Here is a 25658-nt window from a genome sequence, read left to right as displayed (position 1 = left end):
TGTTTGTTTTTTCTACCACCACTTCTACCGACACAGAGACGCTGATCCCCGCTCCCCTACCGCCACCCCCGGGAGGAGGTCCTCCTGGGTGAAGGAGGACCAGAAGGTGTGGAGGTGTGTCAGTGTGTCTGAGGACCCTCCTCCACCTGGGGACACTCTGTAGAAGGTCAGAGAGCCAGCAGGCCGGTCCAGATACACTCCTACTCTGGTGGAGCCAGCGGGGGGGAGGGGGAGGTCTGTCTCTGTACCGTTGTACAGGGCAGAGTAAAGACCATCAAAACAATCAAGACACCAGGACTTGATGTTCTGTCCAAGCAGGCTGTCACCACCCCGTCCTCTCCTTGTGATTCCTCTGTATGTCACTCCTATACCAACCCGTCCTTCCCACTCTACCTCCCAGTAACAGCGGCCAGTCAGAGCCTCTCTACCCAACACCTGGGAGCAGGAGTCAAATCTGTCTGGGTGATCCGGATACGACTGGTCCACTCCAACCCACGTTACCTTCCTGTTGTCCTCAGACAGAGAGAGTTCTCTGTGGGCTGTGTTGGGGTCCAGTGTGAGGTCACAGGCATCTGAGGGAGAACCAGACATGATGAGCTGCTGAACCGCTCTTCATCCTCATCATCATCATCACTAGTACTGTTCTCCTGCGCTCTGTGTACATATACATAGATATGAACACATACATACATATACATAGGTACACATTCATAGATATACACACCTCAACAACAACGTTATGAAAACATAAACAACAATATTATGAAAATAACAACAACAAACATCTCTCCTTGGATCCAGGCTGCTCTTCTTCTTTTTATTCTCTTTCAGACTCTTTTTGTGATCGCTCTCTCTTCTTCTTCAGCCTTACTTTGATTTCAATGCATGCCTCTTCTGTATTACTTGCTCGAGATTTTGTGCCCTCTGCAGGTCAAAGGCTATAAATAGGAAGGAGACCGGGAAGGAGGTGTGGCCGACTGAGAGCACACAGCTGTTTGACCTTGTCTCTGCTTGCTTGCTTGTTTTTTGTGCGCATGCTGCTCATTGTAAATTATTTAGTTAATGCATCTGTAAAACCTTCCTTTTGGTCATTAAACCCCACCGATGTTTGGAACGCTCGATTTTTCGTGGATCTTCATTTTTTGGTTTATTGCAAGTAACATATACAAGCGTCAAGGATTCCCTCAGTCGTCACCGAGTGACAAGGAAAAACTCAGGACAAATCAGTCACTACATTAGTCAAAAAGCTCGCTTTGGGACTTGGACAACCTAATGGATCACTTGGATTGGAATCCCAAAGTCGCACCAGGACCGGGCAGCAAAGGAACAAAGCAACTTGAAACCAAACAAACTCCGGCACAGCGTGTAGGACTCTTTTAATTTGCAACAATTAAGAACGACTCCTATAGTGCTCTATGAGCCGAGGTTTCAAGGATTTCGTTAGAAAACAATTTAATTTGAATTATGGACTGACTTTGAAGCAAGTTTGGCGGACTTTAAGTTATTAGAAGACGTTTTGAAGACGCAATAGCCTGATGCACGCAGTGGCAGCGCGATTACCCCAAGTAGGGAGTAATATTATTTATTGAAAAGGTTTGATTTATTAAGAAGGTTGTAGTTTATGGAATTGATATGGCTGATGGCTCGGAAATTGCCGAAGACCCGGTTGTGCAAACCAATACTGAAGATATGGAAAATGTTGTTAAAAGGGAGGGTGCTTTGCGTAATGCCAGAAGGATAAAGCTTGGCTGGGTTACTCGCCGAATGAACTTGATTGAGGACTTGATGAGTGATAAATCGAATGTTAAGAAGGTTATTGTAAATGTTAATACGTTTGGGGAATTGTTAATTGAGTTGGAAGCTATTCATAAGGAATATCAAAATACATTGAGGGAAGAGGATCGCAAATTCGATAATAACTCGTGGTTTAAACCCAAGAGAGAAAGCCTTATGATATTTATGGAGGGCGTAGATGATTGGCTAAAGGCATGTGATAAGAATGGCGATGAAGGTGAAATAGGCCCAGAGGACAGCATTTCAATAACTCATTCTAAAAACGCGTCCGACGCAGGATCAAAGGCCTCAGTCACCTCCTCTGCTGTGGGCCGCGCGGCAGCGGAGAGGGCCGTGCTAGAAGTCAAATTGGAGGCTCTTAAACAAAAGCATACTATAGAGGCCGAAGAATCAGAACTGTCTAAGAGACAAGAAAATTTGAGGAAACAAACCCTCAAATACGAATTGGAAGCTGCTAATGCCAAACTCAATATATTGAGTAAAACTGAAAGCCATGGCTCAATAGGAGATGGAATGAACGAGTATTTAGAGAAAACACTCAAAACAAAGGAACTTATGTTATTGGAAAGGAATATGAACCAAAACTGGAAAATGTTCATACTAAAGGAATCCAAGATGCAAGTATCAGACTTAAAGCTCATTCTCCACGACCAGTCCAGCTTCAAGCCCTAAAAGAGCCAGATCAGTCAAAGTATATGTCTTATGCCCAACCTATGCATTCTCATCCACAACCCCTTAAGAAGACCTCTTATGAGCCTTTACAACCCCGCGTCCCCTCTAGCCAAACAAGGCCCTCACAAACGGCTGAACAAACCCAAGGGCCTCCATTACAGCCTCACTCAGGACGACGCCACACAAGCGATGCACCAACGGCTCCTCCTGAACCTCCTATTGGAAACCCACAGGATACCGCTCATCTCTACAGCATTCTACAGAGGCAAAATGAGATCACAGCTTCACTGGGGAGGCAACAGGACAAATCATTTTTGCCACGAAAAGAGATGAAGGTATTTAATAATGATCCAACTGAATACATCTCGTTTGTCACCTCATTTGAGCATATCATCGAGAGCAAAATTGAACATGCAAAGGATAAATTGTATTATTTAGAGCAATATACATCCGGTCAGTCTAGAGAGCTGGTTAAAACTTGTCTTTTCTTAGACCCAGATAGAGGCTTTGCAAAGGCCAAAGAATTGCTCCACGAGCACTTTTGAAATGAATACCAAATAGCCAGTGCATACATCAAGAAAGCATTGTCATGGTCCCCCATTAGAGCTGAAGATTCCCAGACACTAAAGTCCTTTGGTCTGTATCTCCGAGGCTGTTTAAACGCCATTAATGAAATAGCCTACATGGACGAATTGAATTTGGCTTCTAATTTGAAATTATTAGTCGGCAAATTGCCTTACAAGTTAAGAGAAAGATGGAGAGCTGAAGCGTGTAGTTTTCAAGAATCAACCAATCGCAGAGCCACATTTAAGATCTTAGTAGAGTTCATTGAAAGACAAGTCAAAATCTTGATGGATCCTGTCTTTGGTGACATACAAGACGACTCACCAAGAGCTGTAAGGCCCACACACTCAAGCCAAACTGTAAGGCCGACACACTCAAGTGTTGTGAAATCCCAATTCACAGACAAAAGCTTCACAGCCAGTGCAGCAACCATTAATGTCAATCCCAATTCTCCCCAACAAAGGAGCAATGCTGCAACAGTCCAACAGAGGCCATTCTGTCTGTTTTGCTCAGGAGAACATGCGTTCAGTAGCTGTTCATGGTTCAAAAAGAAACCTCACACTGACAAGATTTCATTTTTGAAGGAAAGAGGAATTTGCTTTGCATGTCTTGTTACAGGTCATATGAGTAAGGACTGCATACAGCGTCTCACCTGCATCATCTGCAACAGGTCGCATCCTACAGCACTGCACATAGGAAAAGTGGAGCAGAAAAAATGAGTGGAAAGGCAGGAAACATCTAAGGAAACAAACAAGGAGTAACCTAAAAAGGTGAACACAGGACAGATCTCTCTCAAAGCAGGCAACCATACTGGGGCCGGTGAAGATCAGTGTCTGATGCCAATCGTACCTGTGAAGATAAAATCTAACAAAGGCAGTGCAGTCATACAAACATATGCGTTTCTTGACCCTGGCAGTTCTGCCACATTTTGTACGGATAAATTAATGCAGCAGTTAAACGTACAAGGAAAAAGGACAAACATTCTGCTACGTACAATGGGTCAGGAGAGAACTGTGGCTACCAACGTCATCACTGGCTTGGAAGTAAGTGGACTTCAGGATGATGCATTCATAACTTTGCCAGAGACATACACACAATCAAGGATTCCCGTTACTAAGAGTAACATACCAAACCAGAGAGCTCTGTCAAAGTGGCCTTACCTTAGAGATGTCCAAATTTCCACTATTAATGCAGACATTGATTTGCTAATTGGCACAAATGCACCCAAAGCAATAGAGCCTTGGCAAATTATAAACAGTGAAGGAGACGGCCCATATGCTATAAAAACATTGCTTGGATGGGTAGTGAATGGTCCATTAGGGGCAGGAACGAGCAATGTCATGCCTGCTCACACAGTCAATAGGATATCGGTACATAATCTTCACGAAATGCTAATTGCTCAGTACAACACTGATTTCAGTGAAAAGTTGTGTGAGGAAGTAAAGGAAATGTCAGTTGAGGACAGGCGCTTTCTGAAAATTGCAGATGATTCGGCCAAAATTCTGGATGGACATTATAGTCTTAAATTACCTTTCAGGAAGGATGACACAACATTGCCTAACAATCGATACCAGGGAGAGCAACGTCTACAAAGCCTGAAACGGAAATTGAACAAGAACCCATAATTTAAAGGAGAATACGTCAACCCCATCTCTGCTTCACGCTCTAGACCGACGAGCTCAGGACCTAGCATCCAGGACTACTTGAGCAGACCTCGGCCGACATGGGAGGAGGTGAAGGGGCTTCTGGAAAGGAAGAAGAAAGAATCCAGAGCCCTGGCAGACTTTGAGGAGAAAATGAACGAAAGCTGGAAGAAGGAGCTGGCCAAGAACCGAGAGAAACTGTTGGCCGACCGAGAGAGAGAGCAGGAGAAGCAGAAAAGAATTGCAGACAAAGCAAAGGAGAAAAGTTTAGCAGGCAAACCAAAGGTGATGAATATCGGAATGAAACGAAAGGACAGATCTTCAATATAGCAGTCAAAGAAAAGGAGATCGATGTAATAGACAAAGAAAAGGACAAAAAAGTATTGGACAAGGAAAAGGAGAAGGAGGAGAAAAAGGAGAAGAAAGAGAAAAAGAAGGAGAAGAAGGAAAAGAAGAAATCCAATAGGCATTCTCCATCTTCCTCCTCCTCCTCATCGAGTTCTGATTCCTCCAGCAATTCCTCCTCAGAGTCTGATGATGAGGGTGAAAAGAAGAGTGTAAAGAAGAAGCGGAAAAGGAAGTAGTCGTTGGCCAGGAAAGCTTCGGACGGCTCGGCTGCAGAGTCTGATGCGGAGAGCAAGAAGAAGAAGAAAATCAAGGAGGAAGGTGATGAGAAGGACGAGAAGAGCCGGCACAGGAAGAGGAAGGCGGAGCGAATTCACGAGGACTCTTCCTCAGGGTCCTCGGTGGTCTCTGAAGGGGAAGAGGCTCTTGAGGCCAAGAAGAAAAAGAGAAGCAGTGAAGAGAAGGACAGATCAGTCACTATAGACTCAGGACAAATCAGTCACTACAGAGACAAAGCAGTGTCACCCTGAGAGTCTGACAACAGGAAGAGGAAGTGGGGAGATTACATCATCACAGACAGCAGAAGTTCCTTCACTTGGATGTGAAACAGGAACAAAGGAACAAATGCTCCTTTCTCAATAGCTACCTAACTCAACGAGATATTGTTCAGTTAGAGTCAGGAGAAGTACGCTGTTTGGTACGTTAAGAACGTTTCTTCACAGGTTCTAACATTGTGTAGAACAAGGGAGTGTTTTGTCAGCAGCGAAAAGAGCAAAATAAATGCATCAGGCAGGAGCAACACATACTGGAAGCTAGAATAACCAGTTTGAAGAAGAGGCTGATAACTGACCTGAGAGTTTCCAGTGTACAGTGTGGACTCCAGTCCAGCAGAGAGCAGCTTCACTCCTGAATCCTGCAGATCATTGGTACTCAGGTCCAGCTCTCTCAGACTTGAGGAGTTGGAGCTGAGAACTGAGGCCAGAGCTTCAAAGCATCTCTCTGACAGATGACAGCTATTCAGCCTTTAAACAAAATAAACATGTTTAAAATACAAGAATATCAAGAAACTGTGTTTAAAATAAGTAATTTACTTTTGAAATTCTGTGTTGAAATCTTTTATTAGCGATGTTATATTCATTTAACAAAAATATATCAGTCAATACATTAGATCCTAATGTTATTGTATATTGGGTTTAAAATGTATGTTATTTAATATGTTTTTGTAGGGTTTCTGACGAATATCAGCATATAAACTGTAATATCCGCACATAGTCACAGGGGACCAAACATATAGGCTGTAATAACCGCACATAGTGCATAGTCCATCCTGATTCGATGAAGAAAACGAAAGGTTTGTAAAGCAATTCGTATATTAATGTTACATTTATTGTAGTATATTGTGTATTGTATTGTAATACATGTTATCAGTGCATCTAGATGTTTTGTATGAGAAGTTTCATTCCAATATTATGTACATTGTGTTGTTGAGAGAAGAAAAATATCACAGCGAGCAGGAAAACACAAAGAGAGCAAAGACAGCATTTGCGGGTGTAGGGGTGTCAGTTGTGTGCGGCTTCACTTTACGTGCGCGCTCATTGAATCGTCTATTGTTGCTCTCGTGATCAAAGAACTGCTAACCGCAAGTGCAGTTAAAGTGTTTACAATAATGATTTGTGCGGCCGGGAAGTCATGTTTGCTGGCGCCTTTTGTCAGTGATATGTCGTCATAAACGTTGCAGGCCTGTCTGGGCTCAGTGTTGCAACACAATAGACTCTTCACTCTTAAACTCTTAAAAAGTCCCGGTACCATTATAGGGAGTGGAGAAGACTATGGTTTCCATCAAAAACATCCCGACACAAACAGAAACACGAATAAAACCATCCCCACATACTCTCTCTCCCGTACTCCTTTAACCGTCAAACAACTAAGAAGTAAATGTCTAAACAACATTTAGCTGGGCGATCTCTACAGAGAATAAAGTACTCTCCTCCTTTGTCTCTCCCCTCTCTCTCCTTTTTCCCACTCACTCCTGACGTCTCACCCTTCCCAGATGACCCCGAAGTCTCGATATCAACCAATCCTATTGTTTGAACCCAAATATCATCAATATAACCAAATTTACTGAACATGGTTACAATTGTTTAAAATAGTGAGTTATCTCTTCATCCTGGTTTAGCAATATGACAATGTTATTCTGGAACCAATTCATATTTGTGAATAAATGTTTTGTAATTTGAATAATGAATACTGGACATATTAGGCTTTTAAAATACATTTTGTTTGACAATTGCAAGTTTCAAATATATATTTTGATAGACCCTCCAAAATGTAGCTGTTGAGGCTTTGAGGGGGTCTTAGGGGTCCAACTAGAGGTCTCAGACCCTCCCAAGACCCCCTGTATTTCACCCTGCTCTCAACTATCACCGTCCTGTACACTGGAGACACTATCGTTATATTTTGTGTTCAGGTTTGTTTTTATTAAAAATTTGCAAGCATATGGATCTATAACTATATTCACCTCAACAACAAGATGTAGCATTTCTATGATACCATAGTCATTAATCTGGTCACCACGGGTACTGAGTTATCAGCTGAGTAACATAACTGTTCTCTGATATGGATTGTGGTGTATCTGCACATTGATTAAAACTGACCTGAGAGTTTCCAGTGTACAGTGTGGACTCCCCAGTCCAGAAGAGAGCAGCTTCACTCCTGAATCATGCAGATCATTGGTACTCAGCTCCAGCTCTCTCAGACTAGAGGAGTTGGAGCTGAGAACTGAGGCCAAAGCTTCGCAGCATCTCTCTGACAGATGACAGCCATTGAGCCTTCACACAAAATAAAAACAACCTGTAAGGAACTGTGATTAAATTATAAGAGAATTATAACCTGTTTTTTTCAATACATGAAATAATAAATAATATGAATAACCTGGATCTTAAAATATCAAGACAAAGATTTCACACAGATGTTAAATTATCAAGCAAAAATTATCATTATACTTCACTTAAACATACAGTTTTATTAATAGGTTGTTATTAAACTTTATTAAACAACTCAAACTGCACTTTACTGTCTGACTACATGATAAACAGAATAATAATGTTATACCATCATTAACAAACTAAGAATATAATGTGTACCTAAACTGTCACGCCTACAAAAATATAAATATGTTGAGTAATTCTTATGAAAACAATGTATTTATGACCTAACCTTTTTGGATGTAAATCTGTTAAATGTCTTCTGATATTGTACCTTTAGGTGTTATTGTTCGACCATTGGGTAAAACTGACCTGAGAGTTTCCAGTGTACAGTGTGGACTCCCCAATCCAGCAGAGAGCAGCTTCACTCCTGAATCCTGCAGATCATTGGTACTCAGGTCCAGCTCTCTCAGACTACAGGAATTAGAGCTGAGAACTGAGGCCAGAGATTCACAGCATCTCTCTGACAGACAACAGCCATTGAGCCTGCACACAAAATAAACAGTACATGTTAGGAACTGTAATTAAATGATAGGAGAATTGTAACCAGTTTTTTTATCAAGAAAAATACATGAAATAATAAATAATATGAATAACCTGGATCTTAAAATATCAAGACAAAGATTTCACACAGATGTTAAATTATCAAGCAAAAATTATCATTATACTTCACTTAAACATAGTTTTATTAATAGGTCGTTATTAAACTTTATTAAACAACTCTAACTGCACTTTACTGTCTGACTACATGATAATCAGAATAATAATCTCATGCAACATACACATTATACCATCATTAACAAACTAAGAATATAATGTCTGTCTAAACTGTCACGCCTACAAAAATATAAATATGTTGAGTTATTCTTATGAAAACAATGTATTTATGACCTAACCTTTCTGGATGTAAATCGGTTAAATGTCTTCTGATATTGCAACCCAGTCGCCAAGAAAAAACGTCAGTGGTGTACGTTTCCATGAACACTGGATACGTAGCATTTCAACGTAAAAAATAGCGTGTTATACCTACAGTATCCACGTGTGCCGCTGTGGAGGCGGGTTTCGGGGTTTGGGTTTCACGGCTTTCGCGGCAAATTGTGGACACGATTGTTTAGGGGGGGGGGGGGGGAGACTGTTGTTGACCGGGGAAGGGGGGGGGGGGGGAGACACGTTTGTTGAGGGGGGACGACGACACACGATTGTGGGGGGGGGGGGGGGGGGGGGGGACGACACGTTAGTTGAAGGGGGGGGGGGGGACACGTTTGTTGAGGGAGGGGGAGACACGTTTGTAGGGGGGGGGCACGCTCGACAACGAGAGTTGGTTTTTATTGAACGCTCGACAACGAGAGTTGGTTTTTATTGAACGAGACTTCAACACGGAACAGCTGCTCGAAACGATGGTCACGTCACTCTCGGTGACGGTGTCGACAATAATGAACACACGAACAATGTTAATAGAACAACACACAACCACATAACATCCCGAACCCATTAACCCCACTTAATCCTAACAACAAAACAAGTTAACAAAAGCCCCATTTGTCAACTGAGAACCCCAATTCCCAGAATCCCCCGCGGCTCAGGAACACGGCGTAGTTTATATTAATCTTTATTATCTGAATGGGAAATGCAATATTTTAGGACAGATACACCATTAAACGCGTTTCTAATGACATTTCTAGCGAGAAATGTACATTTTCCTTACATAATCTTCAGTCAGTGAATGTGTATGATCTTTATTAATCTTTATTATCTGAATGGGAAATGCAATATTTTAGGACCGATTCACCGTTAAACGTGTTTCTAACAACATTTCTAGCGAGAAATATACTTTTTAATTGCATAATCTTCAGTCAGTGATTGTGTCTGATCTTTAGTTTTATAGTTATTAGGAGTTGATCGGCTCGCTCGCATGTTTCAACGACGTCAGGTTGCTTTCGCTAAACTAGCAGCTCACGTGCTTCCTGCGTTTGTGTTATTAAACTGTTACTTTATGTAACTTTTAATGATATCATCTTGTTAGAAACACGTATATCTGAGAGCCAACCCAGTCGCCAAAATCATACCTACGTTGACAGTGTACGTTTCGTGAACACTGGATTACGTCGCATTTCAACATAAAATAGCGTGTTATACACACACACACACGCACGCACATGCACAGACACACACACACAAGCACACACACGCACAGACACACAGACACACACACACACACACACACACACACACACACACACACACACACGCACACACGCACACACGCACACGGTGCATTTCGCTGCTAAAACAACAACAAAAAAATATTCCCTCAAATATTATTACTTTCAAAACGTTGGCCAAAATGGCCAATAATATCATTTTTTTTTGGGATGCTTCTAGGACATTTTGGGTGGATTTTGAACGGTATGTGGGGGGCACGTTTTTTGCAGGACCTGGCAACCCTGCGCTGTTGCCCGAGATCTGGATCCACGTGGTGCCGTCTCCTTTTGACCTTTTGACCCCAGACTTCTGGGGGAATAGCTGAATCAATTCATTAGTCAATCAGAAGCATGTAAATATCTTTCCGGTGGGGTAAGAGGACGAACAAGGTGTCCTTCAACATCTACGCTTCCAGGCGATTGCAACGGTGCCACACATGAGCATATTCGAACATGTTTAATGGTAGTAATTAGCTGTCGAAATTGGAGGCCTTAATCAATACTGAGCAGCTATTGATTTGCTTCCCGATAAAGATTTGTCACAAATGACATGTTATTTAGCATCTACACGTTGAGCTGAGTCCAATGACACCAAGAACGACACTCTAGCTAATGGTAACATGTATTTTACATGGTACACCTAGGTCTAGGACATGATCTCGGTATAGCAAGAGGCCGAGCTTGATCTCATTGGACTCAGCTTAACGTGTAGATGCTAATTAACATGTAATTTGTCAAAAATCTCCATCGGGAAGCAAATCTATAGCTGGTCATTATTGATAAAGGCCTCCAAAATCGACAGCTAATTACTACCCCGAAACATATTCAAATATGATCATGTGTGGCACTGTTGCAATCGTCTCGAAACGTCGATGTCAAAGGACACCTTGTTTGCTCTGTTGCACCACCGGGAACATATTTTCATACTTCTAATGGATTGATTCATATTTTAAGGTTCTCGGAGTGAGACTTTAAGTGGCTGCAGCAGAAGTGTTGAGACAGATGATATCAAGAGATTTATAGAATATTCCCATTCACATTATGATTCTTCGTCGTAACATCCGACCAAACATCCTTTACATTCACAGAGCGAAGATTATGAAAGTCCAGGCTCAGCAAGTGCTCCATCTCGTTGCACCTGCACCCAGCGGCTCGCTTGCAAGATTTTGGCCTGAAGTTCTTCCCAGACCTATACCCTAACAGTCCAATATGCATATCTGAGAATCAGGCCTCTCTTCAATAATGACAAAATGTAATGAGAGAAATACAGATTCACTTTTTGTTATCTCATAAGCGGCGTGGTGCCGGCTCCTGTTGACCTTTTGACCCCAGACTTCAAAGACGTGGCCACAGGCCAGCGGTGTCTACACACATTAAGCCACAAATGTACACCTCCATCCCGCAAAAAATGGGGCCTAGAAACTAACCTCTGTCTTATGTACATTGACTGTACTGTTGGAGGTCACGCCCCTTTTCCAGCCTTTTCGAGATAGCTAGGGATGCTAAAATGTTGACACACATTTCCCGGGGCCCCGAGAACGACATATGCAAGATTTGTAGTTCTAGCCCATAGAGAAAAAAAGTTTTCCCAAATGGACTGTCATTTGGACAAAGCCCCTTCAGAAGTGTTGCCTGCGAGACCTAATGGTTCAGAATGTGGTGGAAAAAAAGTTTTTGAGATAGGAAGGTCCTACCGCCCTGAAATTTGAATACCATATTCTAGGGCCTAACTGGGACCCCCGCACCGAAACTTGGCCCGGTCGGACCCCGAGGGCAGGAAGGTGGGGCCTGCCCTCGGGGTCTGACCGGGCCAAGTCTCGGGCAGGAAGGGCCCCCCCTTCCTCCCCTCGGGGTCCGACCGGGCCAAGTTTCGGTGCGGAGGTCCCAGTTAGGCCCTAGAATAAGGTATTAAAATTTCAGGGCGGTAGGACCTTCCTATCTCAAAAACTGTTTTTCCACCACATTCTGAACCATTAGGTCTTGCAGGCTACACTTCTGAGGGGCTTTGTCCAAATGACACTCCATTTGGGAAAACTTTTTTTCTCTAAGGGCTAGAACTCCAAATCTCGGATATGTCGTACACGGGGCCCCGGGAAATGTGTGTAAACATTTTAGCATCCCTAGCTATCTCGAAAAGGTCGGCAAAGGGGCGTGACCTCCAACAGTACAGTAAATGTACATAAGACAGAGGTTAGTTTCTAGTCCCCATTTTTTGTGGGATGGAGGTGTACATTTGTGGCTAAAGGTGTGTAGACACAGCCACGTTTTTGAAGTCGGGGGTCAAAAGGTCAAAAGGAGCCGGCACCACGCCGCTTATGAGATAACAAAAAGTTAATGTGTGTTTCTCTCATAACTTTTTGTCATTATTAAAGAGAGGCCTGATTCTCAGATATGCATGTTGGATGGCTAGGGTGTTGGTCTGGGAAGAACTTCAGGCCAAAATCTTGCAAGCGAGCCGCTGGGTGCAGGTGCAACGAGATGGAGCACTTGCTGAGCCTGGACTTTCATAATCTTCGCTCTGTGAATGTGAAGGATGTTTGGTCGGATGTTACGACGAAGAATCATAATGTGAATGGGAATATTCTATAAATCTCTTGATATCATCTTTCGTCTCAACACTTCTGCTGCAGCCACTTAAAGTCTCACTCCGAGAACCTTAAAATATGAATCAATCAATTAGAAGTATGAAAATATGTTCCCGGTGGTGCAACAGAGCAAACAAGGTGTCCTTTGACATCGACGTTTCGAGACGATTGCAACAGTGCCACACATGATCATATTTGAATATGTTTCGGGGTAGTAATTAGCTGTCGATTTTGGAGGCCTTTATCAATAATGACCAGCTATAGATTTGCTTCCCGATGGAGATTTTTGACAAATTACATGTTAATTAGTATCTACACGTTAAGCTGAGTCCAATGAGATCAAGCTCGGCCTCTTGCTACACCGAGATCATGTCCTAGACCTAGGTGTACCATGTAAAATACATGTTACCATTAACTAGAGTGTCGTTCTTGGTGTCATTGGACTCAGCTCAACGTGTAGATGCTAAATAACATGTCATTTGTGACAAATCTTTATCGGGAAGCAAATCAATAGCTGCTCAGTATTGATTAAGGCCTCCAATTTCGACAGCTAATTACTACCATTAAACATGTTCGAATATGCTCATGTGTGGCACCGTTGCAATCGCCTGTAAGCGTAGATGTTGAAGGACACCTTGTTCGTCCTCTTACCCCACCGGAAAGATATTTACATGCTTCTGATTGACTAATGAATTGATTCAGCTATTCCCCCAGAAGTCTGGGGTCAAAAGGTCAAAAGGAGACAGCACCACGCCGGGGTGGATCCAGATCTCGGGCAACAGCGCAGGGTTGCCAGGTCCTGCAAAAAACCTGCCCCCCACATACCGTTCAAAATCCACCCAAAATGTCCTAGAAGCATCCCAAAAAAAATAAGATATTATTGGCCATTTTGGCCAACGTTTTGAAAGTAATAATATTTGAGGGAATATTTTTTTGTTGTTGTTTTAGCAGCGAAATGCACCGTGTGCGTGTGTGCGTGTGTGTGTGTGTATGTGTGTGTGTGTGTGTGTGTGTGTGTCTGTGTCTGTGTGTCTGTGCGTGCGTGTGTGTGCTTGTGTGTGCTTGTGTGTGTGTGTCTGTGCATGTGCGTGCGTGTGTGTGTGTGTATAACACGCTATTTTATGTTGAAATGCGACGTAATCCAGTGTTCACGAAACGTACACTGTCAACGTAGGTATGTTTTTGGCGACTGGGTTGGCTCTCAGATATACGTGTTTCTAACAAGATGATATCATTAAAAGTTACATAAAGTAACAGTTTAATAACACAAACGCAGGAAGCACGTGAGCTGCTAGTTTAGCGAAAGCCACCTGACGTCATTGAAACATGCGAGCGAGCCGATCAACTCCTAATAACTATAAAACTAAAGATCAGACACAATCACTGACTGAAGATTATGCAATTAAAAAGTATATTTCTCGCTAGAAATGTTATTAGAAACACGTTTAACGGTGAATCGGTCCTAAAATATTGCATTTCCCATTCAGATAATAATGATTAATAAAGATCATACACATTCACTGACTGAAGATTATGTAAGGAAAATGTACATTTCTCGCTAGAAATGTCATTAGAAACGCGTTTAATGGTGTATCTGTCCTAAAATATTGCATTTCCCATTCAGATAATAAAGATTAATATAAGCTACGCCGTGTTCCGGAGCCGCGGGGGATTCTGGGAATTGGGGTTCTCAGTTGACAAATGGGGCTTTTGTTAACTTGTTTTGTTGTTATGATTAAGTGGGGTTAATGGGTTCGGGATGTTATGTGGTTGTGTGTTGTTCTATTAACATTGTCTGTGTGTTCATTATTGTCGACACCGTCACCAAGAGTGACGTGACCATCGTTTCGCGCAGCTGTTCCGTGTTGAAGTCTCGTTCAATAAAAACCAACTCTCGTTGTCGAGCGTTCAATAAAAACCAACTCTCGTTGTCGAGCGTGCCCCCCCCCTACAAACGTGTCTCCCCCCCCTCAACAAACGTGTCCCCCCCCCCCCCCCCCTTCAACTAACGTGTCCCCCCCCCCCCCCCCCCCCCACAATCGTGTGTCGTCGTCCCCCCTCAACAAACGTGTCTCCCCCCCCCCCCCCCTTCCCCGGTCAACAACAGTCTCCCCCCCCCCCCCCCTAAACAATCGTGTCCACAATTTGCCGCGAAAGCCGTGAAACCCAAACCCCGAAACCCGCCTCCACAGCGGCACACGTGGATACTGTAGGTATAACACGCTATTTTTTACGTTGAAATGCTACGTATCCAGTGTTCATGGAAACGTACACCACTGACGTTTTTTCTTGGCGACTGGGTTGGATATTGAACCTTTTGGTGATATTGTTTGACCATTGGGTAAAACTGACCTGAGAGTTTCCAGTGTACAGTGTGGACTCCCCAGTCCAGCAGAGAGCAGCTTCACTCCTGAATCCTGCAGATCATTGGTACTCAGGTCCAGCTCTCTCAGACTAGAGGAGTTGGAGCTGAGAACTGAGGCCAGAGCTTCAAAGCAGAATCTCTCTGACAGATGACAGGCATTCAGGCTACACACACAATGAACAGAACAAGTTAGGAATTTTAAAATAACATAAATCTTTAAGTTATTCCATAATGAAGGAATGTAATTAGTTTAACAAAAAATACTAAAAAATTAAATGTATAAATGTTCATAAAATAAAAAATGTTAAATGCTTCTTTAGTTTGGATTGCAGCAGCCTGAGAAGACCCTCCTCTGAAGCAGAGTATTACTTCAGGTCAAACACGTCCAGCTCCTCTTCTGATGTCAGTAGGATGAAGGCCACAGCTGAAAGTTGAGCAGGGGAGAGAGATTCTCCGGAGAGACTTCCTAATGTCAGGTACTGTTCGATCTCCTTCACTAGAGAACGGTCGTTCAGTTCATTCAGACAGTGGAACAGATTGATGCTTCTCTCTGGAGATAGGTCCCCTTTTATCTTCTCCTTGATGTAAGACAATGTTCTCTCATTGATCTGTGACACTGTTCCCTCATTGGTCTGTGACCTACTTCCGGTCAGTCGCAGCAGACCTGCTTTAATCTGAGTGGTCAGTGATCTTTTTTTCTGTCCCAGCAGACCTCGTAGGATAATCTGATTGGTCTCCAGAGAGAGGCCCAGGAGGAAGCGGAGGAACAAGTCCAGGTGTCCGTTCTTACTCTCTAAGGCCTTGTCCACAGCACTCTGGTAGAGGAGGAGGAGTTTATCTTTCCCAGAGGTTGGTTCATCAACATCGTTGATGAAGGGCAGAAAGACATAAAGGGCAGCCAGAAACTCCTGGAGGCTCAGATGGACAAAGCAAAACACCCTGGCCTGGTACATCCCGCACTCCTCTTTAAATATCTGGGTGAACACTCCTGAGTACACTGAGGCTTCTTTGATATCGATGCCACAGTCTGCCAGGTCTGCCTCGTAGAAGATCAGGTTGCCTTTCTCCAGCTGGTTAAAAGCCAGTTTTCCCAAAGAAAGGATGATCTCCCTGCTCTCTGAACTCCAGTGTGGATCTGTTTCAGATCTCCCATGGTACTTCCTGTCCCCCTGTATGGACTGAACCCTCAGGAAGTGGCTGTACATCTGAGTCACGGTCTTGGGCATCTTTTCTCCTCTCTTGGATGTTTTTAAGATGTCCTCCAGAACAGTAGCAGTGATCCAACAGAAGACTGGGATGTGACACATGATGTGGAGGCTTCGTGATTTCTTGACGTGGGAGATGATTGTGCTGGCCAGCGTCTCCTCTTTGAATCTCTTTCTGAAGTACTCCTCCTTCTGTGGGTCGGTGAACCCCCTCACCTCTGTCACCATGTCAACACACACAGCAGGGATCTGATTGGCTGCCGCAGGGCGTGTGGTTATCCAGATGCGAGCGGAGGGAAGCAGGTCGCCCCTGATGAGGTTTGTCAGCAGCACGTCCACCGTGGTGGACTCTGTGACATCAGTCCAGATCGGGTTTCTCAGGAAGTCCAGAGGAAGACGACACTCATCCAGACCATCCAAGATGAAGACAACGTCTAACCGGTCGTATCTGCAGATTCCTGCTTCACTGGTTCCAATGAAGAAATTATGAAGGAGTTCCACCAAGCTTAACTCTTGCCCTTTCAGTAAATTCAGCTCTCTGAAGGTGAGGAGAAATGTGAAGTGTATGTCCTGGTTGGTTTTGCCTTCAGCCCACTCCAGAGTGAACTTGTGAGTTAAGATGGTTTTACCAATGCCGGCCACTCCAGTTGTCATAATTGTCCTGATTGGTTGATCTTGTCCAGGTGAGGGTTTAAAGATGTCTTCACATTTGATTGGTGTTTCCTCCATGGTTGGTTTTCTGGAAGCTGTTTCAATCAGTCTGACCTCATGTTCCTGGTCGACCACACACACACACACACACACACACACACACACACACACACACACACACACACACACACACACACACACACACACACACACACACACACACACACACACACACACACACACACGCACACATTTTTCTGTAAACATCAGTATCAGTAGTCTGAACAACCAACTTGTCTGTTTTATCGTCTGTTTGAAACTCCTACCTCTCCTCTCTGGAGGGGTGTCCATCTTTAAGGTCAGGAGGATGACCCATAGACCAGCCACTCTTTATGGAGACACAGCTGGGTCCAGGGGAGTCTGCTCTCTGCTGCCTTCTTCTGAAAAACAAACACCATCTGGAGGTTAGGATTTGTGGATATCGTTTGATCATTTCCTTGGTGCTCTGTACTTGGTCCCCTGCTTCTCATCATCTACATCCTCCCACTCGGTCAAATCCCCCGCCAACATGGCCTCCATTTTCCCTGTTACGCTGATGACACTCAGATCTACCTCTCCACCAACACCACCTCTGCAGCCACCTGCAGTGTGTGTGTTGAAGGCTGCTCTGGCCTTCAACACACACACTTTTTTTTTTTTGAAAAAGTTGTGTTCGTTTTGAGCCACTCCAGTCTGTTTGAAACTCCTACCTCTCCTCTCTGGAGGGCCGTCCATCTTTAAATTCAGGAGGATAATCCATAGAGCGGTCACTCTTCATGGAGACACAGCTGGGTCCAGGGGAGTCTGCTCTCTGCTGCTGGACTCTTCAAGAAAAACAAGGGTTTATGGATGTAGGATAGACACTGTGTTTCTATAATATCTGATAAATTCTTACCCTTGTTCATTAATTTGCTTATTTTTTCTGAACAGGTTACGTATGCTCTTCATGGAGACACGGCTGGGTCCAGGGGAGTCTGCTCTCTGCTGCTTCTCTGGCCTTCAACACACACACAGCTGTTACTCAGACTAATGATGGAGTCATGAAGTATCACTGCTGAGCTCTGAGATGGACAACAGTCTGTTAGATTTCAGCTTATTTCTAAACTGTTCGGACAGACTCTGCGTTGTGTATTTTCAGTCGTAGTAGTAATTCTTGAAGTTGAAATCAAAGCAGCTTGACAGGTTGGATCAGAGGGTTGAATAGATGGTTTATTCCAGATGTAATACAGCGAGATACAGACTTAGGTTGAATAATCTATAGTGGACCCGGTGGTCGATGACTTGTTCCTTGGCTGTCGAACCCTCTTCTCGTCAAACCAAAGGGTTGGGGCGAGTATTATACAAAAAGGGGATATATGAATAACAAGAGAACAGACGCACTCTCACACTGATAAGGCCCCTGGCCCTGGCTATGTCCCGGAGGACCAGGTCGGTTCAACCTTGTTGAAACATAACAATGGCAGAATGTTGGGGATAACACCTCGTGGTCATTATTTGTTATACGGCGCTGCACAGTTCCACAACCATTACCGTCAACATCGGGCCCCCTTCTTCTTCTACGCCTCTTTTGCTGAATTGCGACTGTCAGAACCCGGGATAATGTATCGATAACAGGGCTCTCAAGTCTCACGCATTCGGCGTGAGACACACAAAATTCAACCCATGCACACGCCACACTTCGCATTTCTCAAGCAGAGAAATGACCAATTTGGGCCGCTATTTAACAGTGTTACAGGTAGGGATCAAATCGGTTTCCCATACGTAGGGTAACCAGACGTCCTCTTTTGCCCGGACATGCCCTCTTTTTGAGACACTTTTGAAATGTGTTGCGGAATTTCAAAATCGTCCGGGATTTTATTAAAGCCTCATACATGTTTACATTGAATTTGCGTTGCGTTTCTCTGGGTCGTTCACAAACTAGTTAGGCTACGCCCTCCCCTACTCAGTTCTGTTCGCTTTGCATTGGTGGAAGTGAATAGGGGGAGTGGTTAGGTAGAGCCTTCGGATTGGACGGCTTGACTTACACAGTTACCGTCGTGTTTTGTATTTATTATTTTACCATTATTGTTTTATAGGGACAAACATTAACAAATTCCTCCTAGAGGGGATTGATAAAGTTCCATCTATTGAACAGAAAGAAACACTTGGTCATACTTTACACACTTTACCACAGCATTGGCCTACTGAATGCCACAGATATATTTTCAGCATTGGACTGAATGCCACATAAATATAGTTTGCACGTTTGCAACGTTTAAAAGTTCAGAGTATAAAGTTCAAGTATATGCCTCTACTTGTATTGCTTAAGCCAATAGCCTTTTAAGGCAGTGTTTTGGTTTTTTCTGAATATTAGTGTTAAGGGCCAATTATGCTTACTATCATACGTTAGTTACCATGTCTGTGGACACATTTGTATGCAGTCACATTATAAAAAAACAAATGTTCCTTCCGACTTATGATGGTGTAGCCATGCATGTTTTATTGTTAATATGTCAATTTGTTTTTTAATGAAAATACTTTGTATAGATGAATTATCCCCAAACTTGTCATCGTAACACCAACTGATGTGTATGAAAAACACTTTTCTTATCTATTGTTACCATTATATTGTTTAAAATGTACAAAAAAAATATATAGCGTATAAAAAGTGGCCGGTAAAAAAGATGAATGGCTGGTAGATTTTTAAATCTACCTGCCACAGTGGCTGGTGGTCAAAAAAGTTAATTTCCATCTCTGATACAATACAATAAAATTATATAATATACTATTCTATATAGAGCTCGGGGAGTCGCAAACGGCAGCAATCACTTTCTCCTCCATGCTGCGGTTCACCCCGGACTGCACTGCAGGGAACGGTTGGCCGGTTGAAAACTGATTGGCTGTTACGTAACGCACGTCACTCAGTGGCCACGCTGTTGAACGCTGATTGGCTGTCATCACGCGAATGTCGCGGCAAAGTTTAAATATTTCAATCCACCTGAAATCCACGTGAACGCGCTCGCCCGTGCCGGGCAAAAGTGTCGCGCTGCAAATGGAATCGCTGCTTTGTATGGAATCGTTTCGCCCCTTCGCGTTTGGTGTGAACGCACAGTATAGTGCGCTGTGGAGAAGTCACTCGCACGCGTGCTTCTGTTTTGTTTTTCTCGTTCGCACGCCGAAATATTCACTCGCAAATGCGAGTGAAATGGGCGCACTGTAGAGCCCTGTCCTAGAGGTAGGACCCCTCTCCTCTCTCTCCTCATCCATAGTAGACTGGAGACCTGGACACAAACACAACTCATCCATCACTTCATTTGCCTCCTGAACTTTAGCTGTTTATTGAGAGAGATCATTGTGACTGCGTCACACTAAAGCATTATGGACGTCATAGACCGTCAACGTAACCACACTGCCCTCACTACAGTACAGATGTGTACAGCAGATGAGAAGTGAGAGATGAGGATTAAACACCTTGGAGACTGTAACTGTGCTTAAACTACAATACAAAAAAGATATACAAAAGAGTCAAAGACTTAAAAAATGCTTTGTGGTAAAATTAAAAAAGTAAAGAACGTTTAAATAATTTCTCTGCTGGAACAAATTCTGAATTCTGTCACTTTATTGAACCACAGATCCCATATTTGGTGAGGCTCAACACATCGATAGGGTATCCTTATGACCAACGAGTCTCTTTCTCTCCCTCTACGGTCCCAGCTGTGCTTTAAGCCATAGGAATCGAGTCTCGGCCCACAGGAACCCCCCTGTGAAAGTGGTACAGTCCAGCAACAGTCTGGACTGTCGCTAGTCGCTATGAACACATATCACACACTCAATTTATCACACGGGTCAGAAAAGCAGTGAAACATGAACTAACTTTGTATTCTCTACAGTAAACTCATTATTATATACCAGTAACCTAAAGACGATATAAATGGTAGTAAATTGTCCATTATCTTTTCTTACCTTATCTACTATCTAATTAAAATGCGTCCCATGCGGTATAAAGTTATAAAATAATAAATGTAAGGGAAGAAACTGAGATTAAAGTGTTTATAAAACAAGTTAATCAGGCGAAAGGTTTTCAAAGCGGAGAAAGAAAGGCTCCTCGCTGCGACAAAACTTTTAGATGAGGAAGTAACCGAGCGGAAGCGGTTTGACTCACAGAGAGAGTAGGAGCCGCACCTCTCAGCGCGGGTCACGTGTTTTCTGGGAAACCGAACACGCACACACACACACACACACACACACACACACACACACACACACACACACACACACACACACACACACACACACACACACACACACACACACACACACACATGACCATAGGTGAGGATAGGAACGAAGATTGACCGGTAGATCGAGAGCTTTGCCTTGCGGCTCAGCTCTCTTTTCGTTACAACGGTGCGGTAAAGCGAACGCAATACCGCTCCCGCTGCTCCGATTCTCCGGCCAATCTCACGCTCCATAGTACCCTCACTCGCGAACAAGACCCCGAGGTACTTGAGCTCCTTCACTTGGGCTAAGGACTAATTTCCTACCCGGAGTAAGCAATCCACCGGTTTCCTGCTAAGAGTCATGGCCTCAGATTTAGCGGTGCTGATCCTCATCCCAGCCGCTTCACACTCGGCCGCCAGCCGATCCAGTGAGTGCTGAAGGTCACAGGCCGATGATCCAATGAGGACCACATCATCTGCAAAAAGCAGTGACGAGATCCTCAGACCACCGAACTGCAACCCCTCCCCACCACGACTACGCCTCGATATCCTGTCCATGTATATCACAAACAGGGTTGGTGACAAGGCGCAGCCCTGGCGGAGACCAGCACCCACTGAGAACGAAACTGACTGGCTGCCGAGGACGCGAACACAGCTCTCGTTTTGGGAGTACAGAGATTGGATGGCCCTGAGGATAGACCCCCTTACCCCATACTCCCGCAGCACCTCCCACAGTTTCTCCCGGGGGACCCGGTCATATGCCTTCTCCAGATCCACAAAACACATGTAGACCGGATGGGCATAATCCCAGGCCCCCTCCAGGATCCTTGCGAGAGTGAAGAGCTGGTCCGTAGTTCCATGTCCGGGGTGAAAACCGCATTGTTCCTCTTCAATCTGAGGTTCGACGATCGGCCGAACCCTCCTTTCCAGCACCTTGGAGTAGACTTTACCAGGGAGGCTGAGAAGTGTGATACCCCGGTAATTGGCACACACTCTCTGGTCCCCCTTTTTGAAAAGGGGAACCACCACCCCGGTTTGCTACTCCTTTGGCACGGTACCCGACTCCCACGCGATGTTGAATAGGTGTGTCAACCATGACAGCCCCTCAACACCCAGAGCCTTTAGCATTTCTGGCTGGATCTCATCAATCCCTGGGGCTTTGCCACTGCGGAGATGTTTGACTACCTCAGTGACCTCCACCAGGGAAATTGACGACGAAACACCATCAACCTCGAGCTCTGCCTCCAACATAGAGGGCGTGTTATTCGGACTCAGGAGTTCCTCAAAGTGTTCCTTCCAACGTCCGACGACCTCCTCATTTGAGGTCAACAGAGTCCCATCCTTACTGTACACAGCTTGGATGGTTCCCCGTTTCCCCCTCCTGAGGTGCCGGATAGTCTTCCAGAAACACTTTGGTGCCGACCGAAAGTCCTTCTCCATGACCTCTCCGAACTTCTCCCACACCCGCTGCTAAGCCTCCGAGACGGCAGCAGCTGCAGCCCTTCGAGCCTGTCGGTACCCTGCAACCGAGTCAGGAGTCCTCCAGGATATCATATCCCGGAAGGCCTCCTTCTTCAATCGGACGGCTTCCCTGACCACCGGTGTCCACCACGGTGTCTGAGGGTTACCGCCCCTTGAGGAGCCTAAGACCCTGAGGCCACAGCTAGCCACCGCAGCTTCAGCAATGGAGGCTTTGAACACCGCCCACTCCGGCTCAATGCCCCCAACCTCCACAGGAATGCCAGAAAAACTCAGCCGGAGGTGTGTGTTGATGATACCTAGGACGGGGGCCTCCTCCAGACGTTCCCAGTTCACCCGCACTACTCGTTTGGGCTTACCAGGTCCATCCGGAAATTTCCCCCATTCCCTGATCCAACTCACAACCAGATGGTGGTCGGTTGACAGTTCCTCTCTTAACCCGAGTGTCCAAAACATGCGGCCTCAGATCAGATCAGATCAGATGACACGATCACGAAATCGATCATCGATCTTCGGCCTAGGGTACTCTGGTACCAGGTACACTTATGAGCACCCTTATGTTCGAACATGGTGTTTGTTATGGATAATCCATGACTAGCACAGAAGTCCAATAACAAACGACCGCTCGGGTTTAGATCAGGGAGGCCATTCCTCCCCACCACGCCTCTGGGTGACTTCCACGCCTCGTTGAAGTCACCCAGCAGAACTATGGAGTCCCCTACTGGAGCCCCATTCAGGACTCCATTCAGGGTCTCCAAGAAGGCTGAGTACTCTGAGCTGCTGTTTGGTGCATACGCACAAACAACAGTCAGAGTTTTCCCCCCTACGACCCTTAGGCGCAGGGAGGCGACTCTCTCGTCTACCGGGGTAAACTCCAACACCACGGCGCTCAGCAGGGGATTTATGAGTATCCCCACACCCGCCCGGCGCCTCACGCCCTCGGCAACTCCGGAGAAGAATAGAGTGCAACCATTATCCAGGAAGACGGTACCAGAGCTGAGACTGTGTGTGGAGGTAAGCCCCACCAGATCTAACTGATAGCGCTCCACCTCCCTCACAAGCTCCGGTTCCTTTCCCCACAGCGAGGTGACGTTCCACGTCCCCAGAGCCAGCTTCTGCCGCCCGGGTCTGGTCCGTCGAGACCCCTGACCTTCGCTGCCACCCATGTGGCTGCGCACCCGACCCCAACGGTTCTTCCCACAGGTGGTGGGCCCATGGGATGAAGAGAGGGGGGGTGCCACGTAGTTTGTTCGGGCTGTGCCCGACCGGGCTCCGTGGCAAACCCGGCCACCAGGCGCTCGCCATCGAGCACTCCGTCTGGGCCTGGCTCCAGACGGGGGCCCCGGGCTTCCTCCGGGCCGGGTCACATCTCCTCTTCTTCCGTTATTCATTGAAGATTTTTGAACCATTCTTAGTCTGGCCCCTCACCTGAGACCACTCTGCCATGAGAGACCCTACCAGGAGCACAAGGCTCCAGACAACACAGCCCTCAGGTTCACAGGGACACGTTCAGACCTTTGCCCTGATCCTGTTTAGTAAAGGGGTATCCGCAATCCGTGGTCAGATTGGGAGTTGCACCCGCAGAACAGCCCCTGCATCTTGAATCTGACGTATAAATCCATTTTATGGTAGTCGACAAATAAATATAAACCTGTCAACCATACCGACTTCATCTGGCAGCAACAAGAGTAAATGACTGCTTGTATTTACATATATAGGCTGCCATAGAGGAGTACTGTGTGATTTCAGATTATAGTTTGAGGAATTTCTATATTAGATGAGGCATGTGTGTGGTCTTTTGTTTTGCTGACGCTCTCAGACACAGTCAACCAACATTTAAAGACATCAATGTCGAGGAGATTTAACGCAGATTTAGAGTTTTTTTTAATGCTGTCTTGGAAAGCCCGGCTAGCTCCTTCTGTAGAGGATGAGACTCTTAATCTCAGAGTCGTGGGTTCGAGCCCCACGTTGGGTGCTATATACATTTAAACTAGCCCATCTGATGGAACAAAAAAGGAAAATGAGTAGTTCTTGGTTCTGCTCGATCATAGAGCCACACTCGCCACTCGACTGATAATCGCAAGGTTGGTGGTTCATGCCCACCCTGGGTCGAGCTGAATTTAACTGACCACCAGGCTAAGCATCAGCCCAAACCTTTAACCTTTGTTAAGTGAAAAAATCTACTGTGTTACCAAGAGAAGATTTGATAGAACTGCTCTGTCAATTCCCTTCCAATCCTGTACTCCCGTTGTGCGTGTTCGAGCCACAACATTTTGCATTGATATGGAGTCAGCTAGAAAGATTGATAATAAGCTGCAACTACGGTTTGTGGCGGCAAACCAATAAATATAATATAATATAATAAGCAATATAGCATGACTTTGAAAGCATGGCTATTCTCCTTAGTATTCTATGGTATTCTAGCATACCAGGGTATAATACAATCTCATTGCCATTGACTGTTTCAATGGTTGAGTGAGATTCATTTGTTGCGAAAATGTTGTTCCCATTTTTTCAATACACATGTGATTATTGTCATTGGTCTCTGTGGCGCAATTGGTTAGCGCGTTCGACTGTTAATCGAAAGGTTGGTGGTTCAAGCCCACCCAGGGACGAGCTGATTTTAGCTGACCACCAGGATGTCCATTAGCCTAAACCTGTAACCTTTGTTAAGCGAAAAAATCGACTTTGTTTCCAAGAGTAGAAGCAGTTAATCAAGACAGAACTATTGTCATTTCCCTTCTAACCATGTACTCCTGCTGACTTGAGTACGGACTGTCTGAAAGAAGAGCTATCTGGTTAAAGTACTTTCTAGAAATTTGAAGTATTTAGGAGATTAGATATTATCCATTTCACCTTGTCTTACGATCATAACATCCAAATCGTTTTTTTCTTGAAAGCCATATTTTGCTATATATTTTTTGCCAACACA

At 44.8% G+C, this 25658-nt stretch overlaps 1 protein-coding gene, 1 non-coding gene and 1 pseudogene across 2 annotated transcripts; 2 read left to right on the top strand and 1 right to left on the bottom strand.

Moving 5' to 3' along the window:
* Positions 1–102: 102 nt before the first annotated feature.
* Positions 103–21137, bottom strand: LOC130369643 (NACHT, LRR and PYD domains-containing protein 12-like; the record flags this gene model as incomplete). Its single annotated transcript, XM_056575134.1, has 11 exons — positions 20991–21137; positions 17944–18045; positions 17759–17872; positions 17336–17446; positions 15523–17132; positions 15141–15317; positions 8315–8488; positions 7673–7846; positions 5869–6040; positions 3683–3716; positions 103–572 (listed from the first exon to the last, which is right to left on the bottom strand). Coding segments are annotated over exons 5-11 (2766 nt in total), but the record flags the coding sequence as incomplete, so codon positions are not given.
* LOC130370367 (protein FAM133-like) lies at positions 4026–5548 on the top strand (annotated as a pseudogene).
* A 4130-nt stretch (positions 21138–25267) lies between the features above and the next one.
* Positions 25268–25341, top strand: trnan-guu (transfer RNA asparagine (anticodon GUU)). Its single transcript has one exon. It is a non-coding gene; the product is annotated as a tRNA-Asn (tRNA).
* The last annotated feature ends 317 nt before the right edge of the window (positions 25342–25658 follow it).

The sequence above is a fragment of the Gadus chalcogrammus genome, chromosome 17, assembly GCF_026213295.1.
Source record: "Gadus chalcogrammus isolate NIFS_2021 chromosome 17, NIFS_Gcha_1.0, whole genome shotgun sequence".
Taxonomy (NCBI): domain Eukaryota; kingdom Metazoa; phylum Chordata; class Actinopteri; order Gadiformes; family Gadidae; genus Gadus; species Gadus chalcogrammus.
Note: the sequence above shows the minus strand (reverse complement) of the source record. Positions and strands in the feature narration are given on the sequence as shown.